General features: G+C 40.3%; 1 protein-coding gene across 2 annotated transcripts in view; it reads right to left on the minus strand.

Moving 5' to 3' along the window:
* Positions 1-15,055: 15,055 nt before the first annotated feature.
* The window catches only part of EHHADH (enoyl-CoA hydratase and 3-hydroxyacyl CoA dehydrogenase), a 52,286-nt gene continuing 43,187 nt past the window's right edge, over positions 15,056-24,154 (minus strand). The window contains exon 6 of one of the 2 annotated variants that reach the window (XM_033855594.2): positions 15,056-18,678. In XM_033855594.2, coding sequence (XP_033711485.1) covers positions 17,417-18,678 — 1,262 coding nt within the window. In that variant the 3' untranslated portion in view covers positions 15,056-17,416. The remainder of the gene's footprint in view (positions 18,679-24,154) is intronic. The other variant, XM_019946320.3, reaches the window with a different exon arrangement.

A 24,154-nucleotide genomic window follows, 5' to 3' on the forward strand; every position in this document is an offset into this window, starting at 1 on the left:
ATGCACCCACATCACTCGTTTGCCTTAAGCCTAATTGGAGGGCTGGAGCTTCATTGGGCATTACAGCACTTTGATCCTCAGGTGCTCCCTTTAGAGTCGAAGGGTGGCAGGATATTAATGGGACAATCCAACGTAAGCCTGACTTATGTACAATTTTAGGGGCCCTCTTTAAGAAAAAGAATACAAAATTACAAATCACAAAATTGCGAGGGGTTTCCCAAAGTTTTGGAAAGGGCCAGTGCAAGTACCACACCCTGAATTTAAGCTTCAGAGGAGATCTGCTTCTGAGAAGCATAACTACCACTTACTGTGTCAATACGTACCAGAGACTTTCCTATGGAGCTCTCCTTACAACAAACAAGCAAGGATGTGTTATCCTTATTTTACAAGTGAGGAAACTCTGGTTCAAAAAGTTTTGTTACTCATCCCAGGTCACACACGTGGCACTAGAATTCCATCCGGTTCTGGCTGGTTCTGGAACCTAGAGTCTTTCCACTACACCTGCAGATCTCAACATCTACAAAAGCTGGGTGCCTTCTGGGGGGCCTGGGTTTATTATAAAAGGCAGGCAAATCTACCACAGGCAAATCTTTTAAAATGTCCATGCATGTCTATGTTTCATAAACTACATATGATCACAGTAGCATATGTGTGGGATTATAAATAAGTGTATATTGCATGGAATACTAGTTAAAGAGCATAGATTCCGGGGAAGACTGCCTGGGTTAAAATCTTAGGTTTGCCTCTGTGTGTCCTTGGGTAAGAATCCTTTTTGTGTATCAGTTTCCTCATCTGTAAAACAGAGATAATAATACCTACCGCACAGGGCTGTTGTGAGAACTAAATACATGAGGAATATTTATTTATTATTAAATTTATTTATTTGTTTATTTATTTTATTTTTGGCTGCATTGGGTCTTCACTGCAGCATGCAGGTTTCTCACTGCGGCGGCCTCCCCCACTGCGGAGCACGGGCTCCAGGAGCACAGGCCTCAGCAGCTGTGGCACGCAGGCTCAACAGCTGTGGCCCCCCGGGCTCAGCTGCTCCACAGAGCATGAGATCCTCCTGGACCAGGGATCAAACCCGTGTCCCCTGCATTGGCAGGCGGACCCCCAACCACTGCGCCATCAGGGAAGTCCCTATATGAGGAATATTTAGAACAGTGCCCTGCAACAGTAAGGGCTGTGCAAGTTTTCTCTATGATAAACACAAAGGTAATTATCATGCATATATTAAGTGACACTAAGGGCGCATTCTCTCCCTCACTCTCTTGCTCTCTCCTTACTCTTTTAACCAAAAGAGGTGTGATCTTAAAAGTTTGGCAACTACTGCTTTATTTTACTCTTTTGGAGGCAAAGAAACAAATGACTCTGGGCATCAGAGTAAAATCCCTCCCGAACTGTCTCCTCCGACTGAAGTCGGCCTCCAGCCTTGGGATCCGCCAAATTGCCTAACTCCTCAAGCGTTAAAAGAGGGCGCTAATATGCTAGGATTATTTCTCTTGTGCTGTCCTCTGGCCCAGCCCTGTCCAGGAGTTGGAGGCAAACTGCTACACAGTGGTTCACCCTCTGATAACTGGGGGATGGAGAGACCAAGAAACAAGGCTCCACTGACAGCGGCTTCCCACTCCCTCCAAGGAAGAAGAAAGGGGTCTGTGTGCTGAGGCAGCTCCCTTGCCAGGAGCCCGGCAGAACAGCTGCTGAGCCCTGGCCCTGAGCTCCCGCTTCCCCCATCTCCAGGCTGAGGTGCCAGGGAGTGGGAACATCAGCTGCAGTGAAAAGAAGAAAGAAGTGCATTGAGTTGTGCTCCTGCTGCCTGCTTTCCTTTCCTCTTTCACTCTTTCCAGTGACAATCGCATAGTCTGTATCCCCTCGCAGCCTCAATGCCCTCAAGCCCAGGGGTCGGCTCCTCTATCTCTCCTGTCTCCCTGGATGTTGCCATCCCAGATTCCTGTCTTCCTAAAGGGAAGTCCCAGAAGACCTTTCTGAAGTTCCAACCCCCACTCCAGGCTCCTCTCCCTTCCCCTCCCATCTGCCTCTCACGTGCTCAGATAGACTTATAATTTATGCAAATAAACGTAGATGATTATGTAAATGATGCCTTCCCTTTTCTCATCCCAATTCTGGTAACACTAGAAGAAAGTAACGATAATGATTAAATCCTGCCATTTGCAACAACATGGATAGAAATTGAGGGCATTATGCTAAGTGAAATAAATCAGGTGCAGAAATACTATACATATGATCTCACTTATATGTGGAGTCTAAACAAACCAAACTCGTAGATACAGTAGATTGGTGGTCACTGGAGGCTGCGGGGGAAGGAGGGTGATGAGTGAAGGTGGTCAAAGGGTACAAACTTAGAGTTGAATACATTCTGGGCATCTAATGTATAGCATGGTAACTAAAGTTAACAATACTATTTTGTTTTGCTGAGAGAGTACCTCTTATCTGTTTTCAACCCACACACACTCACACACACACACAAAGTAACTAGGTGAGGTGACGGTTGTGTGAATTAACCTTATGGTAGTCATTTCCCAGTATGTACTTATATCAAGTCATCCCGTACACCTCAAACTTACACACTGTTGTATGCCAATTATATCTCAATAAACCTGGGAAGACAACAGTAATTAAAAGATAGAAAATAGAATCAATGTGTAAAAGGTAAAGAGGCTGAAATTTAATCTAGAAAAGAAAATGCAATGGCTTTTTCACAGCAAGATTCAATTTCCACAGAGGATAAAATAAAAGAAGACTTTGACCCTCAAATTTCCATTAAAGCTTCAAATCTATAGCAGATTGTAGAGTCTGACTCCCTATATCCATTAGGTTTTCCCATTGAAATTAGGGGCTCTTAGGAAGTGGTCAAAAGGGCTAATTGCTATATTATACCAATAGCTCATGCTACTATATTGGAATACAGCTTATATTACACACTGGAAAAAACACTGATTTTTCTGTCTTATAGACCAAATCTCTTCACAGAAAGAACCATAAATCCAACTGTTGAATTACTATTTTTAACACTCTTCTCATATGTGTAAGAATTAATAAAGCTGGCTTTTCATGAACCACATAAGAATAAGCAACTGGGTTTTTTAATTGAAAGGGTATTACAATACTCATTTTGGTAGACTGAACAAGATCTACAAGAAAATTATGTACATCTTATGTAATTTTTTTAAGTTTGAGAAAGGTAATTGGAAGCCAACTACATGATGATCGCTGGAAATCTAATAATATCAAATGCTGTTATGGCTGAAATTCTCTCTCCAATTTCCACCTACTCAGATTGCCTATTATTTATAAAACTGACCCACATCACATCTACACACAAGCTCTAGGAGCCCACAGAACATTTTGTTGAAAGTTTTAAAAACACATCTTATGACAGAACTATCGTTAAACATATGAATGATATTCTATTGCTTGGTTAAAATTGTATGTCTTAATTGGAATTTTTAAGAAAACTTCTTAGCAGCACCATCTAGTGGGGAGTGTAGCAAAAATCCTACTCTCAATATATCCAGTTCATGGAATGATTTATTTAAAGTTTAACTCATTAATTTTGTTCCATTTTCTGACATAGAGTCTAAATTATGAGATATTACTGAGGACCAGTTGAATAACTGAAAATACAGAAGTAGAGCAAAACTTAGATTTTCTGCAACAGTTCAGATTTCAAATTTTCATACATTCTAATAACAAATATTTTTGAATTTTATAATTATGTAATGTTATTGTCTTAAATAAAAGTTTAAATTGTACAAAATGTCATTTTATTTTTAGTTCTCTGTAAGTATTTTTTAATGCAAATCACAAATTAGGAAAAATTTTATTGGATCATGCATTCTGTAGTTACAGGTGGGTAGACAAGTCATAAGTCAGGTTACCAATGGAAATTTAGTTTTTATACCACCTTACATTAAACCGTGCTAGACAGTTTTAAACAGACAATCATTAGATGAGCAATCGTTCTACAACTTTCCTTCAGTGTTCCTAGGATAGCCTGGGCTAATCTCCAGCATGCAGAGCATGAGGTATAATATTTCAGAATGGCAAGCCTCAGACAAGGGGTAAATTAAGATTTTTACTTCTTCAATAATTACAGTTGACCCTTGAACAACACACTTTTCAACTGTGCGGGTCCAATAAACATATTGGAAAAATTTTTGGAGATTTGCAACAATTTGAAACAATTCACAAACGAACCACGTACCTAGAAATATTGAACAATTTAAGAAAAAGGTATATAAGAAATACATAAAATATATGTAGATACTAGTCTAGCCTAACATAGGCATAAGGTGAGTGATATTTAATATAAAATTAATAATGTGTTAGTTTTCTGTTATATAACTTTGCTTTCAAAGAATTACATTACTGTACAGTATGCCTCTCTCTGGTAATTGGGTAAACTGTGTATCACCCTACCATCACAGGTAAGTGGATTCTCTTAATGCAACAATGTTTCCAATACTGTATTATGAATATGACTGTAACACTCTATGCCATAAAAATTTCATAACAATTCATTCATTAACATATAGGCTAGGCTATCATAAAGCAATAATACTGCTGCTGCTTTGTTATTGATGCATGAATCGTTATACCTGTAAATAAATACAAATTTCTTTTTCACATTATCTTTTCATTTTTGACATCTAGTGTTAGTAATAAGGATAACAGCTACCATGTTCTGTATTGTATAAGACAATATTGATGTAGGTACTGACAGACAGATGATTCATCTTGTAAACAGACAACATAAACTAACTGTATTCATAAATACAGTACAGCCTGTAAATGTATTTTCTCCTCCTTATGATTTTCTTAATAACATTTTCTTTTCTCTAGCTCACTTTACTGTAAGAACACAGAATGTAATACATATAACATACAAAGCATGTGTTAATTGATGGTTTCTGTTTAGGGCTTCCTGTCAACAGTAGGCTATCAGTTGCTAAGTTTTGGAGGACACAAAAGTTATACATGGATTTCAGCTGCACAGGGGGTCAGCACCCCTAACCCCCACATTGTTCAAGGGTCAACTGGTATATTGAGCATCACCTATGTACCAGGCACTGGTCTAGGTTCCAATTAGAACAACGAACAAAACACCCAAAATGCCTACTTTCAAGAAACTTACATCAGGGGAAGGGCCATAGAAAATAAGCAAATAAACAAACATATAATATGTCAGACAGTAATTGTGCTATGGAGAAAATGCAGGATCAAGGAGATAGGGAGTAACAAGGAAGGGGATGGTTGCTCTTGTATGTGAGATAGTCAGAAGGACCTTCTAACAAGGTGACATTGAAACAGAAGGTAAAAAAGGGAGAAAGCAAGCTATGCAGATAGCTGAGGGCCATGAGTTTCAGGTAGACAGAACAGGACTTGCAAAGGCCCTGGGGTGAGAGATTACTTGGCATATTCAGAGAACACCAAGGAGGTTGGCTGGGGCAGAATGATCTAAACAGAGAAATAGGGGCTGAAGTCAGAGAGGTAGTGGGACTACATAATGTAGGGCCTCGTGGCATTGTAAAGAATCTCGTTTTTATTCTAAATGATGTGGGACACCATGGAGCTTTTGAATAGAACAGCTGTTCTTGGTGTTGTGTGGATAAGACCACAGTACAACAAGGAGGGAAGCAGGGAGTCCCATTAGGATGCTTTTGCCTCGAGTGAGAGAGAACTTAGACCCAGCCGATAGCAGAGGAGGCAGTGATAAGTAGTAGGATTCTGGATTCATTTGCAGGTAGAACCACCAAGATTTGCTGATGGATTAGATGTGGAGAGTGAGATAAAGAGTCAAGGATGATGCTAAGATTTATGTCCTGAACAACTGGCAGGAAGGAATGGGGTAGGCTGCAGGAGAAGCCTGTATTTTCGGGGCTGGCAAATATTAAGAGCTTGATTTTGAACATGTTAAGATTCAGATCTCCATTAAACATCCAAATGTAGATGTCAAGTAGACAGTCAAACAGGGGAGAGGTGCAGGCTGAAGGTGTGACTTTAGGAGTTTTCGGTGTGTAGAGGATATTCAAAGCCTTGAAGCTAAATGAGGTCACCAAGAGAGTAGGTGTACATAGACAAAAGAAGAGGTTTAAAGACTATGCCCTGGGACTTTCCAACATTTATTGGTGAGGGAGAAAGAGAACCAGCAGTGGAAACTAAGAAGGAGGCTAGTGAGGTGGAGGAAATCAACAGAGGTGGTACCCTTGGATCAGATGAAGCAAGCTTTTTAAGGAAGAGGGAATGATTGATGAATCAAGTAGGATGAGAATCAGGAATTGACCATCAGATTCAGCAATAAAATAGCCACTGGTGACCTTGACAAAGGCATTATTGGTGGGGTGGTGGGGATACAAGTCCGATTGAAATAGGTTCAAGAGAGAATGAGAGGGAAGCAATGGGAAACAGTGAGAATAATCAGTATAGATGTTTGCTATGAAGGAAAGAAGTGAAAAGGGCTGGTAGCTGGAAGGGGAGACAGGATCAAGACTTTTTGAGAGAGAAGTTTTTTCTTTTTTAAATTTATTTTTGGCTACGTTGTGTCTTCGTTGCTGCCCTCGGGCTTTCTCTACTTGCAGCGAGCAGGGGCTACTCTTCTTTGCAGTGCCTGGGCTTCTCATTGTGGTGGGTTCTCTTGTCGTGGAGCACAGGCTCTAGGCATGGGGCTTCAGTAGTTGCGGCATGTGGGCTCAGTAGTCATGGCTCGCGGGCTCTAGAGCGCAGGCTCAGTAGCTGTGGTGCATGGGCTTAGTTGCTCCGAGGCATGTGGGATCTTCCCGGACCAGGGCTCGAACCCGTGTCCCCTGCATTGGCAGGTGGATTCTTAACCACTGCGCCACCAGGGAAGCCCAGAAATTTTTTCTAAACAAGAATTTTTTTAAGATGGAAGACATTACACAGTGTTTACATGCTGGTTGGAAAGAAGCCATACAAAGAGAGGAGATGATGAAGCAGAAGGAAGAGGAGAGGCTCGCTGGGGTGGTGCATTTGAGTAGGTGAAAGGGGATGGTATAAGAGCATAGTGGGGGAGTTGGGGGTTGAAAGGCACACAGATAGTTGGTTCACAGAAATAGGAGGGATAGCATGATATATGAGCTCAGATGCAGGGGAGTGGATAGATGTGTTGGTGGGTACTCGTGGCAGGTCTCTTCTGATTGCTTCCATTTTTTTCTGTAAAGGAAGCAAGGGCATCAGCAGAGAAGGGGGACAGAGAAGGAGGCGATGGAATTCAGGAAAAGAGGGGGTATGAAATAGTCATGTAGAAGAGTGGGGAAATGAATGGCCTGGGGAAGTGTTCTGTATAATAATAGTGTAGCCTCCTTGAGGTTAGTGGGCTTTAATTGTTTAGTGACCATTTCCTTCACAGAAGTCCAGTAGTAATATTCTACGTTATTCATTTGGCACATAACACATGTTACATCCTGTTTTCATTTATCTGTTTTTGAGAGTCCTACCTCTCTTTTTCTTCTAATTATACCTCACATGTTTCCAAAAAGGGGCTGAGACAATTTACATACAATAAAGAATTATTTTAAATGACATAAATGAGGGCTTCAGAAAAAAAAAAAAAAGTGTGGGCCAGTGCTGCTGACTGTGTGGGGTGGTCTATTTCTCAGGTGCAAAGTTATCAAGTCCACAGGGTTAATATACTAAACCCACATCTTCCAATCTGGCCTCTACCAATAAGAAAGCTGGCATTTGACCCCCACAATTACTTTTTATTTTATTTCTCGATTATTCAGAAGCTGGCTGGTGAAGCCACTCATTGGAGACTCTCTTTAAGACTTTAAGAATTTAGGCCACAAAGACGAAGGAATGTTCAGAGAACATTTAAGAATAGAGGATATTTTGCTGATGGAAACCGTGATTTCTAGAGGACTCAAGGGAAGAATTTAGAAAGCTGAGGAAGACAAGGCATCAGATTAGGAGATATACAGAGCTGTATAGGGATGAGAGTCCAGGTGATGAGGGGTGGCTGGGAGTTTGGGGCTTCTTGTAGTGAATGACCAAAGCAGGGACAAGGTGTGAGGAGAGTGATATGGAAGGTCGACAAGGCAGAAGCTGTGTACTGGACGCTGTGGTGCACGGTCCAGGTTCCCCCTTTCAGTACCAAGGCACTTAATCTCTCAGCTGCTGGGAGAAACCAAGGACCGGAGTTCCCCCAAGGATATTCACCTTGGCTGAAGGTAGATGCCTTGTCCAAGGCCATGCCTCCCTCCCTGGGGGCAACCCACACCCAAAAAGGTGAAAGTACAAAGGCCAAACACCCCTGCCTCAATTCAGGACATCTCTGAAGGGCTGTCTGAGCCTCAGAGCTCCCCAAAGATCTACTGAAGCTTCTGCTACATCTGCCTCACAGTTCAACTCCTCCTTTTGCTCCTTCTTGCTTTCTCCACTCCCTTACAGGTGTTATACCCAGGAGCATTCACCAGTAGACTTCCTGCATGGAAATCTCTATTTCAGAATCTCTTTCCTGGGAAACTTGCTCTATGCCAATTGCTAACAGAAGTGGTCCTAGGAAACAAAATCTGAAATGGGATTTTAGAGCTGGATTATAAACCAGCCAACTGGCAATGAAAATGTCATCTGGTGGTAAGTGGAGTATTGAAAGCACCTAGCATGCCGTAACTGCACAAAAGTTAAAACTTTCATCAGTGGAGAAGTTGGGATGGGATATCCACAGAAGGTAATGAGGGGATTTTTCAGGCCTTTAAGAGGTTACAGAAAGTTGTAATGGATTCAGAGGGCTGTTGCTGGGGACTATTCCTGTCCTGGAGAAATACAATAAAAGGTGTGAAGGTGATTAACTACCAATCTAAGACAAACTGTGATTTTCAGAGGGCTTCCCTGGAAGCATATAAGACAGATTTATCTCCTGTAGTCACAGGATAGAAAAAGCAAAGGTCAGGCCCAGGATTAAATTATGAGGGAAATGGAGTTTCAGAGAAGGGTGAATTCTCATGGCAATTCTGCTTTGCCAAAGTTAAGGCCTTGATTGAGAAGAAATGGGACCCTGCGACTGGCAATGGGGACATCTGGGTCAGTGAATTTGAAAATATCAAATTCTGAGTTCTCCTGAATACTTTGCGCCTGCAGAGGTGGCCGGCCCCTCCTTCCTAAAGACTTGTGTTTCACCCTTGCTCAAAGACAATTCAGGGGCTTCTGTTATGCAAGACACACACTCAGCTCGTGAAATAACTCCCCTCCTGGGCATCAGAACAATAACTAGAGTTAAGTCACAAAATAACCCATTTAGGGGAGTGTTAAGACTAAGGGAAGAAAGGGTTTATATCCTCAAGGAGGTATAGAATCCAGCCAAGAGGTGTTGGCAGAAGCTGGGAGACTATGTTTGGGAGTGTATCCTGAGGGTGCTGGATCAAGAGGGGCAGAACATGAACTTTGGTAGAGTGAGTTTACTGATGTGGAAACCTTTTCCATGATACAGGATTTAATGCCCAGGCAGGCTCTAGGTCACACATTGCTAACACAGTGCTAGGTTGGCTCTTGGAGGCTTGGAGAAAGTGATGGCACACACGTAGTGAAGTAGATGTACTGAACTGCCATGGCAGGTGGTGGAAGAAGGAAAAAAAAAGACTCAGAGAGGTGGCTTGAGTGGGCAGTGGCAATGGCTTGGGTGGTTGGTCAGGGACCAAAAGGAGAAATATTGGAAGATAGGAGACAGCAAAAACTGGGGAATTGAGGGATGCACTGATGGGAGTGGGCACAAAGTGTGAAGAGCTGTGCATGACATGTTAATTCCATCCAGGAAACATCTACCACAGAAGATGAATTAAACAACCAAGTAGACAGAGTGACCAGGCTAGCAGACATCAACCGGCCACTATCATTACCCACATTAGTGCTGCTGGTATAAGTGGCCCACGACAGAGAAGGCTTGGTTGTAGGGATGAAGCTATGCATGAGCCCAACAGAATGGACGCCCACTCATCAGGGCTGATCTAATTGCTGAATGTACAACTTGCCCCAGTTGCAAGTTGCCATGGCGAGACCAACCAACCACTTGGTGGTAAGCCAACTACATCAATATTCTTTAGTCAGCAGGTCAGTGATTCATCTTGACTGGAATTGACACATATTCCAGGGTTTTCCTTTCCTGACTGCAGGGCTTCCTTTTCCAAGGACTTCAAGAGGATCTGAGCCAGTAAAGTAAGAACTCACATAATATTGCATCAGACCAAAGGACATGCTTTAAAACAAATGTGGTACAGAGGTAGGCATATGACCATGGATTCCCTGTTCTGATCAGATACTACACCACCCAGAAGCTACTAGCCTTCCTTATAGAATAATGGAATATCTCTTAGAAGGTATTACTGAGGTTCCAGCTTGGAGATTATATCCTGTGAGGATGGAGTACCATCCTCCAGGATGCAGTTCACATCCTGAATCAATAACTGTTATATGGTGCTATGTCCCTAACACGTAAAATACAAGGTTATAGGAACCAAAGACTGAAAGTAGAAGTGGCCCCATTTATCATCACGGCCAGTGACCCACTTGGAGAGTTTTGTTTCCTGTACCAGAAATTAACACCCTGAGATCTAGAAGACATGGTTCCTAGAAGGGAAATGCTTCTGCCAGAAACACAGTGAGATCATTTTAAATCTATATGTGCCCATTCAGTCACTCCTGGCTTTTTGTGTCAAGGAAAGGAGTCCCCCCACTGGCTGGGTATTTGACCCCAATCACAGGAGGAGGCAGGACTATAGATAAAACGTGAGCAGGGCTACAGAGAAAACTTGACCAACATAATTAGCAAGCTCGACCTTAGAATAGCATCCTAGATTCATCAAACAGAGAATGCACATTCTTTTCTAGCACACACAGCTGTTCATAAAAACTGATAACATGTGAAATCAGAAGAAGTCTATTACACATATACAAAAGAGTTGATAGCATATGGATCAATGGTTTCCAAACATCTTTGATCATGTACCTGCAGTGTTGCAGTTTCCCTGGGAAGCCCACTCTGAGACGGAGATGAGTGTGCAGATTGTTTAGGGAGGGCTCTTGGGACTAACACCTGTGAAGGAGAAGGGAGGAAGCAGGAATGAGCAGAGAAGTTCAGCTGCAATTGGATACCAACGAAGGCCCCAGCTCAATGTCCTTGGGAGCTCGAGAGCTATGTCAGCCCTTCAGAGTTGGGGCAAGAAGATCAGGTGCTTACACTCCTGAGTTGAGCAATCATTGAATACCAGCTATTTTTTAAAATTCATTTTTATTGGAGTATAGTTGCTTTACAATGTTGTGTGAGTTTCTACTGCACAGGAAAGTGAATCAGCTATATGGATACATATATTCCCCTCTTTTTTGGATTTCCTTCCCACTTAGGTCACCGCAGAGCACTGAGTAAAGTTTCCTGTGCTATACAGTAGGTTCTCATTAGTTATCTATTTTATACATAGTATCAATAGTGTATACATGTCAATCCCAGTCTCTCAATTCATCCCCCACAACAAGCTATTTTTGGAAAAAGTTGTGACCTTGAGCAAGGCAATCCCGAAAGAAGGCCATTTTCTGGTAACACTCCTACCAACTCGGAGAATAAAATTTTCATTCCTAAAAGAGGATCTGGGTAGCACATCACATAAATTTTGAGTATACATCTCTAATACATAATAATAGGGTGTTTATAAATTATATACTTTTACTATTATATTGACATATATGACATTTTAAACACAATAACATAGAAGTTTATAAAGAGTGAGATAGTGATGAACTAAACAATGTATTAAAACATTTTGCATAAGTGATGGTTTCATACTGCTATTCACTAAGATAAGACACAATACACACTTAGGACAGGCAGACTTCATCATGAATGGTAGGTTGTAAGTCAATATTTCTAATAATCTTCTTGATAATTTCAATTTTTTGGCCAACTTCTTACCTGATCTGACTCCTTTGCTTGCATTATTTGTGTTATCTTCAACTGTTCTTTCTTTCAAAGATTATTTTTAAGGGTGCTTTCTTTGAAGGAATCTTTTGTGAGGGTTAATTTAGTTAAATTAAATAATTTAGTCTAAATATCCACTTAGCCCAGCATACATAATTTGCAATATTTCTCAATATGCTGAAAGCAAATGTAAGAGGGAGGATGCCACTGTCAACCTCTCTACATTTTGGAACTCGCCCTCTTCCCTCACGACACTCCATTCCTGACATGTGGCTGTCTGAGACACAACCTGGTGAGGACAGCAGTGTTCTTATCTACATGAAATATTTATAAAGATTAATCTCTCTCTCTTTTTTTTTTTTTTTGGTGGTACGCGGGCCTCTCACTGCTGTGGCCTCTCCCGACACGGAGCACAGGCTCCGGATGCACAGGCCCAGCGGCCATGGCTCACGGGCCTAGTTGCTCCACGGCATGTGGGATCTTCCCGGACCGGGGCATGAACCCGTGTCCCCTGCATCAGCAGGCGGACTCTCAACCACTGCGCCACCAGGGAAGCCCAGGGGCACCCCATTTTAGAGATCTCTGATCTAGTGAGCAGGTTTGTGCACCCCAGATCCAGCACCTCCCTTTTGGTCAGTGCTGAGAGATATTGCTTCTTGAATTACTCCTCTTTCCATCTTTCCTTCTGATAGCACATACTTTGTTAGTGTTTTTATCTCTAATCAGGTAGGAGTCAATTTGAGGTTTAAGTAGGCCTGTGAGACTGTTTCCTACTAAGTCGATTTAATCCTTTCTGCTATCCCTTTGTCCTTGTGGTCTAGTTTTTAAATTATGTTCAGGTTCTTGGTGGTGTCTCCATGAATTGCCTACAACAATTATACGTGAAACATAACATACAAGTTTATTAGCAATTCAACATCAAGTTGAAAAAGACATCACACTGGCAAAAAAATGTTTTTCTTAAAACAAGAAATCCTGTTTAATGAGATTAGATTCTCAAAGCTGCCTGTGTGTCAGAATGACCTATGGCACTGAGAAAAACAGAAACAAAACAAAACAAAACCCACTCATTCTTGGACCCCACCTGCATTACTTAGGGTCAGCTGTGAGGAATTAAAGAACTACAAAAACAGGGTCTTACCCATAATGGGAGTTGATTTCTCTCTCACACAAATGACTGTTGGAAGGCAGAGTAGCAACTCTGCTCCATGAGGTCTTGGGGGGACCAAGCTCTTTGCAGCCTTCCTTTCTGCTAATCCCTAGGGAATTTTGTCCTTGTGGTCCAGTATAGTGGGTTGACCTCCAGCCTTCACATCTATGTTCCAGGCAGCAAGATGGAGGAAGGGGAAAAAAAAGAAACTGGAAAAGGATGCATATCATCTGATCCTTAAGGTAGTTTCCCAAAATCTGCCATGTGACACTGCCACTTACATCCTATTGTCTGGATCTCAGTCACATGTTCACAACTGGATGCAAGAGAAGCTGACAATAATACTATTTATTCTGAACAACCAAATACTCAGCTAAAAATTGAGAAGTTTATTGCTAGAGAAGAGAAACTTTGGGAGACAGCCAACAGTCTCTGCCAAAACTTACAAATCAGCGATTCTTTAGGCCTTGGCGGTCTTCAGGAATCCAAGTGCACTTATGATTTGGTTGGAGAAGGTTTTGCTGTACCCCATCCTAAGGATCTCATATTATGTCCAGAATTAGCAACTGCTTCTGTGCTCTCTTAGAGAAGGTGGAAAGATGGACACAAGGTCGATTGCATCAGCTCTGTGCCTATCATTTTATCAGATGCTTTCAGGCATCACTCAGCTAGGCTATTTTAGGTTTGGTGAAAGAGAACAAATAAATATTACAATTAAAATACCCTGGAATTCTTTTGACAAGAATTAAAAGCCCTGTTCATCTCTCTCACATTCCTCTTTCTCAGGGTGCTAGAAAAAAAAATACTAAGAAGAACAGACAAGACGTACAGTTGAACCTTGAACAAGGCTGGGGTTAGGGGTATTGACCCTTCTCCCAGTCTAAAAATCCATCTATAATTTATAGTGGGCCCTCCATATACATGGTTCCTCAGTATCTATGGTTCCCCTGTAACAGCAGATTCAATCAACTGTGAATGGTGTAGTACAAAAGTATTTACCATTGAAAAAATGGAATTTTTCAAACCTGAGCTGTTCAAGGGTCAAATGTAATCTTTTCTAAAAATTTGGTCCACTGGAGACACCAATCTAAATGGAGACTTTCCCTCTACTTTTGTCAACTTTGTTTAGAGAGATACTTACAGCAATAAAGAGAAGAAACTGTTTTGGGGCTTGAAACCTCTACACGGCGTGCCCTGGAAACAATACTGGGTGTTGCACAACTCTACAGGGTACTGTTCACATTATTTCTATGTGAACGGCAGTCCCTTGGAGCAGGGTATAAATGGTGTCCCTCAGAGTTGTGTAAGGTTGCTGTCCTGCAGGGAAGCAGTGTAACTTGTCTGTTAATATCGAAATACACATAAACTGGCAAAATAACCATGTGGCATTGACAGTCCCAAGAAGAGTCAAAAACTATTCTGTTCTTGAAGAAAGCTGTTTCTAAACATAGTCCAGAGAACTTGATTTATATTAATTTCATCAATGACTACCAAGAGGGTTCAGCTAATCTAGTGAATCTGCAATATTTCTGAATTTCTAGGTGTCTATTCTAAAGACAAGTGTAAGACCCTAGAAATTTCAGGTTTCTACAGTGCTGTGGAATATGATTTGCGTGCACATTTCTGTCACATCATTAATCAGGGGAGTTTAGGATCCCTCACTTTCTTTCTTGCAAGCACACCTGTTCCTGCTGGAAATGAATAAGTAGATAGCAACCGCAGCTGCACGGTGGCTTTCCTGATTTAAGGAACATAATTAGTCTCATCTTTAAAGCTGGAGTATTATGTCAAAGCTTCAAGGGTGCCTCTAATATGTAGCTCTTGTCAGAGTCAATTACCATTAGAACATATTTTTAACATGTCATTTAGAATGTGTTTTTTTAAAAAAAGATAGTTTTAAAATTATTAACAAAAACAAAATAAGTCTTTAAGCAAGTGCATTTTCAATAATGGGATGGGATATCCTGGAAAGGTTTCTTCATATTAGCCATTGCTGTTTATGGGACCCAACAGTTTGAATCAGTCTTGCCTCCTTTGACACAAAATAAGGATAATTGAACTCATGCTTCTTCTTCCCATTTTATATCAATATATAAAGTATTGGTCCTTAACATTTATTGGGTCATAGACATGTCAGAGAATACAATGTAAGATATGGCACGTTTTCTAAGCAATGCACTCAGATACATATACACAAATGTTAGCACAAAGTTTCAGGGATTATTGACTCAAAATCTATTCATAGACACTCTAGTTTCAAAACCCCAATCTAAAGGAGAATGTAGGATGAAAATAAGTTTTAAGAACTCAAAAAAAAAGAGAACTCAAAATTGAAATCTACTCAAGGTCTAAAGAAGAAAAAGTTGATGTGTGTATGAATTTGAAATAAGTTTACATTAATTTGAAACTAAGACACTTTGGAGACAGAGTTACTATTTTCAGGAATTTTTTTCTATTGATGTCTTTAATTTCAAGGACCAATTTATATAAAATCCAGCAATACACATCTCAAAAATTGTTCTAAATTGAACTACAACTCAAAGCACACTCTAGAAGTTTTTTTGGTTTGTTTTGTACAATGGAAAACTTATGCTATATTCCTTCAAGATTTCTCTATCAGAACTTTTGGTAATTTTCTTTGGGTTCACTGGTGAAAATATTGTAAAAAAAAACCAGTTCATTTACATCATCCTGAAGGACAATAACCTAAGCCCATTTGTTTGTTTGTTTACTTATTTATTAACTGTATTAAGATATAATTCACATACCATACAGTTCACACATTTAAGGTATACAAGTCAATGGTTTTTAGCAGATTTACAGAGTTATGCAACCATCACCACAATAATTTCAGAACATTTTCATCAACCCAGAAAGAAACCTTGTACCCATTAACAACCACTCCCTATTCCCCACCCCCAATCATTCCAGCCTTAGGCAAGCTGTAATCTGCTTTCTATCTCAATGGATTTGCCTATTTTTTCACTTAGCATAATATTTTCAAGGTTCATCATGTTGTAGTATGTATTAGCACTTCATTTCTTTTTATGACTAAATAATATCCTATTGTACGGCTATTCTACATTTTATTTATCCATTCATCAGTTGATGGACATTTGGGTTGTTTCCAATGTGGGGCTATTATGAATAATTCTGCTATAAACATTTGTGTACAAGTTTTTGTGTTGACTAGCCCCTCAACATTTAACCATACAAGGCAAAAAGTAAAAAGAGTTCTTATAACAAAATTAAACAAAATTTGTTTTACAATAATTTTAGACTTGCTAAGATTTCATACCCAACATCACAAAGGCATATCATGACCGGGAAATGCATCATGACTTTATCACAGAATTAGAGGAGGTTAGATCCCTGAGATCTCTTCTTACACTAAGTCAACAACTTAACTACTTTCCATTACTTCTGTCTGACTAGAAGAGTAAATAAAGACCAGGTTGTGGACATCCAGTGGTCTTGAGGAAATTATCATAAAATGTTACTGAGCCTCTTGCAAGCAGCAAGGACAACTGTGCACATGGGCCTTGGACAGAAGTGTTATATTGAGCATGACTTGCCAAGCTATCCTGACCTCCCTATTCTGGTCTGAAGTATGTGGTTTCCTCACCAACTCTCAATTGTGTTTTGCCTAAACTTCAACACTGTTCTGCCATTGATACTCTGCCTCTGACTACTGCCTCTGCCTCTCCCTTGGCAGCTTTCCAAGCTCACTCATAGAGACCCTCACTGCTGACTCTACCCTGCCAACCATCTTCACTCCACCTCTGAGACTGAAGTGAAATGTATCATAGGCTTCCTTGCTGGATTAATGCCCCTCTGGACTCTAGGTCTGTCAAGTGCTGTGCAAGATGCTCAGGGGTGCATGGTGAGTGTCTGTTGAATGAAGGGTCCATAAGATTTCCTATCAGTGCTACGTGTGTGAGGTTGAAAGGGCTCAAATGAATTTATACACGTATCAGTGAATAATTAATGACATATTTCTCCAATGATCAAAGAACTTGGGAACCTCAACTTATTCCTGAGGCTCTTTCCTTAGTGATTATGGTGTTAACATAAGTTTATTCACTGAGATTGAAATAATTTATCTGATAGGGACAGATTCCCAGGCATAGGAAGCACATTCCTAAAGATCTGACCCATTAGAATCTTCATCAGACAAAGACCCAAAGAAGAGTTTTAGCTGGCCAATTACTTCTTTTGCTTTGCATTTCAGAGCAATCTTACTTTGGATCTTTGGATTTAGTTTCACTGAAATTCAGTGAGCACTACCTGATGCCAGCATGTGAGGCAAAACCTGAAAGGCTGAATCACAATTTACTGCTGGGGGGTCCTGCCAAGCTTTGCCACTCTTTCAGAGGAGGGTTTCCCTGGGAAGCCAGTTTTTTCAGATAGTCACAAGGCTCCAGTTGGGGAATATCAGGATTCTGCCTGTGATATTTCTGCAACTTCTCTACCACTGTGGGCAACCCAACTGTGGAAGCATAGAACATGGGCCCACCCCTGTGCCTTGGCCATCCATACCCGTGTAAATAGACCACATCAATGTGCTCTGGGGTAGCCGCCATCCCTTCTCCCAAGATGCGGAATGCTTCATTGATGAGTGAATATAAGCAGCGCTCGAGGATCTCATCCCGGCTAATGATACGTGGTTCAATGTTATAGGTTTCTCTGTACTGTGTCAGAAATTTGGAAAGCCAGGGATTAGGTTTGTGAATCCTACCCAACGGCTTATCATAAAGGTACCAACCCTCACCTGTCTTCTGGCCAAATCGTCCTGATTCACAGAGCATATCAGGAATTGGGCAATATCTCCAGCTGCCTCGCTTTCGGGAGGGAGTTCCTGGAGGCAATGTAGGTCCAGTAAGACCTTGCCCTTTTCGGGATTTCCAACCTACATCCAATCCAGCAAGATCAGACACTCTAAAAGGTCCCATTTTGAAACCAAACTCTTCCAGCACCTGATCTATCTCCTCTGGTTTACTGCCTTCTTCCAATAAGAAATATGTCTGATTATAATAAGGCTTCAACATTCGATTCCCAACAAATCCAAAACAGTTGCCTACCACTACTCCAATTTTGTTAATCTTTTTTGATAAATTCATAATAGTGGCAATGGTAGTGGGGGAAGAGTATCGGCTGGGAATAACCTCTAACAACTTCATGACGTGAGCTGGTGAGAAGAAGTGGGTGCCAATGACCAAGTGAGGACGATCACTGGAAGAAGCAATCTCATCAATGTCCAGGGCTGAAGTGTTGGTGCACAGAAATGCTTCTGGCTTGCACACGGCTGACAGTTCAGCAAAGACCTGTTTCTTCAGGTTCCTTTCCTCAAATACTGCTTCAATAACTAAATCTACACCACTAAGCTCTTTTATAGATGTAGTTAACCTGGGTTTTGGTCCTGACCAAGAGTGGCCACTCTGCTGCATTTTGGACACTTCCTTTTCTAAGATGGAGGTTATTATCTTGTTTGCAGTCTCTAGCTGCTTCTTGTCTGATTCTACAGCAATCACAGGGATTTTGGCCATTGCAAAAGATATGGCAATGCCTCGGCCCATTGTTCCCAAGCCTGCAGATAAGAGTGAAGGAGAAAAAGAATGATTCAATGGTATTGGCAACTGAGAAATTACTCAGTGAATGGAAGGCTTCTGTGGAAACGTGGCATTCAAAGATACAAATTCAAGGACTACAAATGGATTGAATACTAGTTAAGGCTAGGCACTGTATTAAGTGATTCAGAAGGTATAACAGTAAGTAGGATTCACACACAAACACACACATGCTATTAGAAATAATAAACAAGTTCAGCAAGGTTGCAGGATACAAGATCAATATACAAAAATCAGTTTTATTTATATATACTAGCAATGAATAATCTGAATATGAAATTAAGAAAACAATTCCACTTGTAATAGCATTAAAAAGAATACTTCAGAATAAATTTAAGGAAGAATTGTAAGACTTGTACACTAATAACAAAAGAACATTGTTGAAAGAAATTAAATAAAACCTAAATAAATGGAAAGACATCCCATGTTCGTGGATCAGAAGACTTAATATTGTTAAGATGGCAATATTACCCAAATCAATCTGCAGATCCAGTGCAATCACTATGAAAAATCCAACTGTTTTTTTGGCAGAAATTAACAAGCTGATCCTACAAGTCATATAGAAATACAAGAAATCCAGAATAACCAAAACAATATAGAAAAAAAAAAAGAACAAACTCTTTCCAATTTCAAAACTTTTGACAAATCTACACTATTCAAGACAGTGTGATACTGGAATAAGGATAGACATATAGATCAATGAGATAGAATTGAGAGTCCTGAAATAAACTCATACATTTATGGAAAATCAATTTTTGACAAGGGTGCCAATATGGGGGGAAAGAATAGTCTTTTTCAACAAAGGTGCTGGGACAGCTGATACCCACATGCGAAAGAATTTTGTTGAACTTCTACCTCACACCATATACAAAAGTAGATCAAAGTGGATCACTCAAAGTGGATCAAAGGCCAAAGTAAGAGCTAAAACTGTAAAACTCTTATGAGTAAATCTTCATGACCTTGGATTAGGCAACAGTTTCTTAGAAATGACACCAAGAGCATAAGCAATAAAAGAAAAAAATAGATAAATTGGACACTATCAAAATTAAAAACTTCTGTGCTTTGAAGGACACAATAAAGAAAGTGAAAAAACCCCCATAGAATAGGAGAAAATATTTGCAAATCATATATCTGATAAGGTACTTGTATCAGAATATATAAAGAACTCAAACTCGACAATAAAAAGACAGCTCAATTTAAAATTAGGCAAAGGAATCTGCAGCAACATCAATGGACCTAGATATTCTCATACTGAGTGAAGTAAGTCAGACAGAGAAAGACAAATATCATATGATATCGCTTACATGTGGAATCTAAAAAAAGGGTACAAATGAACTTATCTACAAAACAGAAATAGAGTTACAGATATAAAAAACAAACATGGTTACCAGGGGGTAAGTGGGGGGAAGGATAAATTGAAAGATTAGGATTGATATAAACACACTACTATATATAAAAGAGATAACTAATAAGGACCTACTGTATAGCACAGGGAGCTCTACTCAATACTCTATAATGGTCTATATGGGAAAAGAATCTAAAAAAGAGTGGATATATGTATATGTATAACACTCACTTTGCTGTACACCTGAAACTAACACAACATTGTAAATCAACTATACTCCAATAAAATTTTTTTTTTTTTTTTTTTGCGGTACGCGGGCCTCTCACTGCTGTGGCCTCACCCCTTGCAGAGCACAGGCTCCGGACGCTCAGGCTCAGCGGCCATGGCTCACGGGCCCAGCCGCTCCGCGGCATGTGGGATCTTCCCGGGCCGGGGCACAAACCCGTGTTCCCCGCACTGGCAGGCGGACTCTCAACCACTGCGCCACCAGGGAAGCCCTCCAATAAAAATTTTTAAAAAATAAAATAAAATTAGGCAAAGGATCAATTAAACATTTCTCCAAAGAAGATATACAAATGGCCAATAAGCATATGAAGAGATGCCTAACATCATTAGTCACTATGGAAATGCAGAACAAAACCACAATGAGCTACCACTTCATACCCACTAGGATAGCTATAATTTAAAAAGACAGACAATAACAATTCTGGTGAGGATGTGATACCCTGATTCACTGCTGGCAAATTGTAAAATGGTGCTGTTGCAGTAGAAAACAAGCTGGAAGTTCCTCAAAATGTTAAACGTGCAATTACCATACGATCCAGCAATTCCATTCCTAGGTAGGTAGGTAGGTAGGTATATACATAACCCAAGAGAAATGAAGACATACATCCACACAAAACTTGTACATAGATGTTCATAGCAGCATTATTCAAAATAGCCAAAAAGAAGAAACAAGCCAAATGTCATCAACATGGATAAACAAAAGGTGGTATGTCTCTCCAGTGGAATATTACTCAGCCGTAAAACTAAATGGTACATCCTATAACATGGATGAGCCTTAAAAAACATTATGCTAAGTTAAAGTTGGATGCAAAAGTTTACTTGTTATATGATTCCATTTATATGACATGTCCAGAATAGGAACATCCACAGAGACAGAAAGTAGATTAGTAGTTGCCAGGAGCTGGGAGGATGGGCAATGAGGAATAACTGCAAATGGGTACAGGGTTTCTTTTTAAAGTGATGGAAATGTTCTAAAATTTTTTGTGGCAATGGCTACACAACTTTATGAATATCTAAAAACCACTTAAGTGTACTCTCTTTTTGGTGACATTGTTACTATGTCTTTTAAAAATGTTGTAATTGCAGTAAAATACATATAACATAAAACTTAACATCATAACCATTTCTAAGTGTACAGTTCAGGGGCATTAAGTACATTCACAGAGTTGTGCAACCAGCACCACCACCCATCTCATCTCCAGAACGCTTTTCATCTTGCAAAACTGAAAATCTGGGCTTCCCTGGTGGCGCAGTGGTTGAGAGTCCGCCTGCCGATGTGGGGAACACGGGTTCGTGTCCCAGTTCAGGAAGATCCCACATGCCGCGGAGCGGCTGGACCCGTGAGCCGTGGCCGCTGAGCCTGCGCATCCGGAGCCTGTGCTCCGCAACGGGAGAGGCCACAACAGTGAGAGGCCCGCGTACCACAAAAAAAAAAAACCTGAAACCCTGTACTCATTAAACAATAACTCCCCATTTTGCCCTCTCCCCAGCCCCTGGCAACCATCATTCTACTTTCTATCTTTATAATTTTGACTACTCTAGTCTTTTTCAACAAAGTCTACTCTAGGTGCCTCATATAAGTGGAATCAAATAGTATTTGTCCTTTTGTGACTAGCTCATTTCTCTTAGTAGAATAGCCTCCAGGTTTATTCATGTTGTAGCGTGTATCAGAATTTCCCACCTTTTAGGACTGAATAATAGCCCTTTGAATATATATATGTACCACATTTTGTTTATTCATTCATCTGTTAATGGACATTTGGGTTTCTTCCACCATTAGTCCACTATTGTGAATAATTCTGCTATGGACATGATTATACAAATACCCGTTTGAGTCCCTGCCTTCAATTCTTTTTGATATACCCAGAAGTGGAATTGCTGAATCATATGGTAATTCTATTTTTAGTTTTTGGAGGGATTGCCATACTTTTTTTCAGCAGCTGCAGCATTTTATGTTGAATTGTACTCTTTAAATGGGTGAATTTTATGACATATGTTTCACCTCAATAAAACTGTTATTAAAAATATGAGTAGTACCAACCCTCAAGGAACTTATAATCTAGTGGTGGGAAAGGAAAAAGTTCATAAATATCCACCCTTAAAGGTAAAGTAAGTGATGAGAGAAGTTCAAATTTCTTTGGTGATTCAAAGGAAAGAGATTATTTTTGGTTGGATGAGTCAAGAAAAACTTCAAGATAAAGATATTTGAAGAAATATTTAAAGAAAGATCAAACTAAAACAGTGAAATTGGAGAAGTTGAACCACCCAGCTGGGGAAGGGAAAAGAAAAGTGAGAAATATTTTTTAAAAAGGCAAGAAGGGGGCTTCCCTGGTGGGGCAGTGGTTGAGAATCTGCCTGCCAATGCAGGGGACACGGGTTCGAGCCCTGGTCTGGGAAGATCCCACATGCCGCAGAGCAACTAGGCCTGTGAGCCACAAGTACTGAGCCTGCACGTCTGGAGCTTGTGCTCCGCAACAAGAGAGGCCGCGACAGTGAGAGGCCCGCGCACCGCGATGAAGAGTGGCCCCCGCTCGCTGCAACTAGAGAAAGCCCTCACACAGAAACGAAGACCCAACACAGCCAAAAATAAATAAATAAATTAACTAATTATTTAAAAAAAAAAAGGCAAGAAGGATGGAAAATGTAGAAAAATTATTCGATGGCAAAGAGGTTGCTATTTCTTTCCCACACCATTTCATTTTCTTCCTGGGCACATAGAAGCCTGTACTTTCTAGACCTCTGGTATCCTGGTAGGGCCTGTAACTAATTCTGGTCAAGGGAATGGGGAAGAGGGTGGTGTGGGATCACGACTGGCCCCTAAAATCACCCACAAAATCCTTCATTACCACCTGGGTATAGAGGATGCAGAGAACAACTCTGAGGCTTTGGAGGAGACCCTAGAGCAGATGCTGGCCTGCAGGTTGCATCCAGCCCACTGCCTGCTTGTGTACTGCTGGTGAGCTAAGAATATTTTTACATTTTAAATAGCTGAAAATGAAAGAATAAGAATATTTTGTGACACAGGAAAATTATATCAAATTCAAATTTTAGTGTCCATAAATAAAGTTTTACTGGAATCAATCACACTGATTTGTTTTTGTATTGTCTATGGCCGTGTTTTTTCTTCAGCTACTTTAATTATAAAAATCTTTCATGTTCTCAAAAAAAAAAAAAAAAGGAAAACCAGAAGGCAACAGTCTAGTACAGAAATATACAACCAGAAGATATTACCACCAACCAGGTCCGACAACTAAATCATGTTGGGGATTCTGAAAATAAAAGCACACTAATACAAAGTAGTAAACCAGTGGTTCTTATATAATCAGGGATGGAAAAATGAGTCAGTAGGCCTGGAAAACACCATTCCTGAAAAAGAAACACTGTAAGAATATAAACCATAACTCTACAGTAAAAAGCGACCAGGACTTTCCATTCAGACATGGGTGAATCTAAAAAGGTGGTGATGCCATCTACTGATCACATGACCTTTTAAGGAACTGTAAAAAAGCATAGAAACAGTAGGTAAAAATGTATCTACATCTCATAAAATTAAAATTTCTCTGGCTAATTTATCTTTGTATTTACCTTTCTGCTTAGGACATGGAGGTCAGAAGTAACCCACAATGAACAGAGAACCATAGAATATTAACTATTCTTGAAAGCATAAAAACCAACTATAATCCTTACATATGTTCCTTAAATTATCACCAAGTATTATTAATAGTGACCTCTAGTGAACACCTGTAATCATTAAACCACAAGTCAAAGTCTCTGTGACTGCTTTCAGTATCATACTCAACTGAGAA

This window comes from Tursiops truncatus, chromosome 4 (assembly GCF_011762595.2).
Source record: "Tursiops truncatus isolate mTurTru1 chromosome 4, mTurTru1.mat.Y, whole genome shotgun sequence".
NCBI lineage: Eukaryota > Metazoa > Chordata > Mammalia > Artiodactyla > Delphinidae > Tursiops > Tursiops truncatus.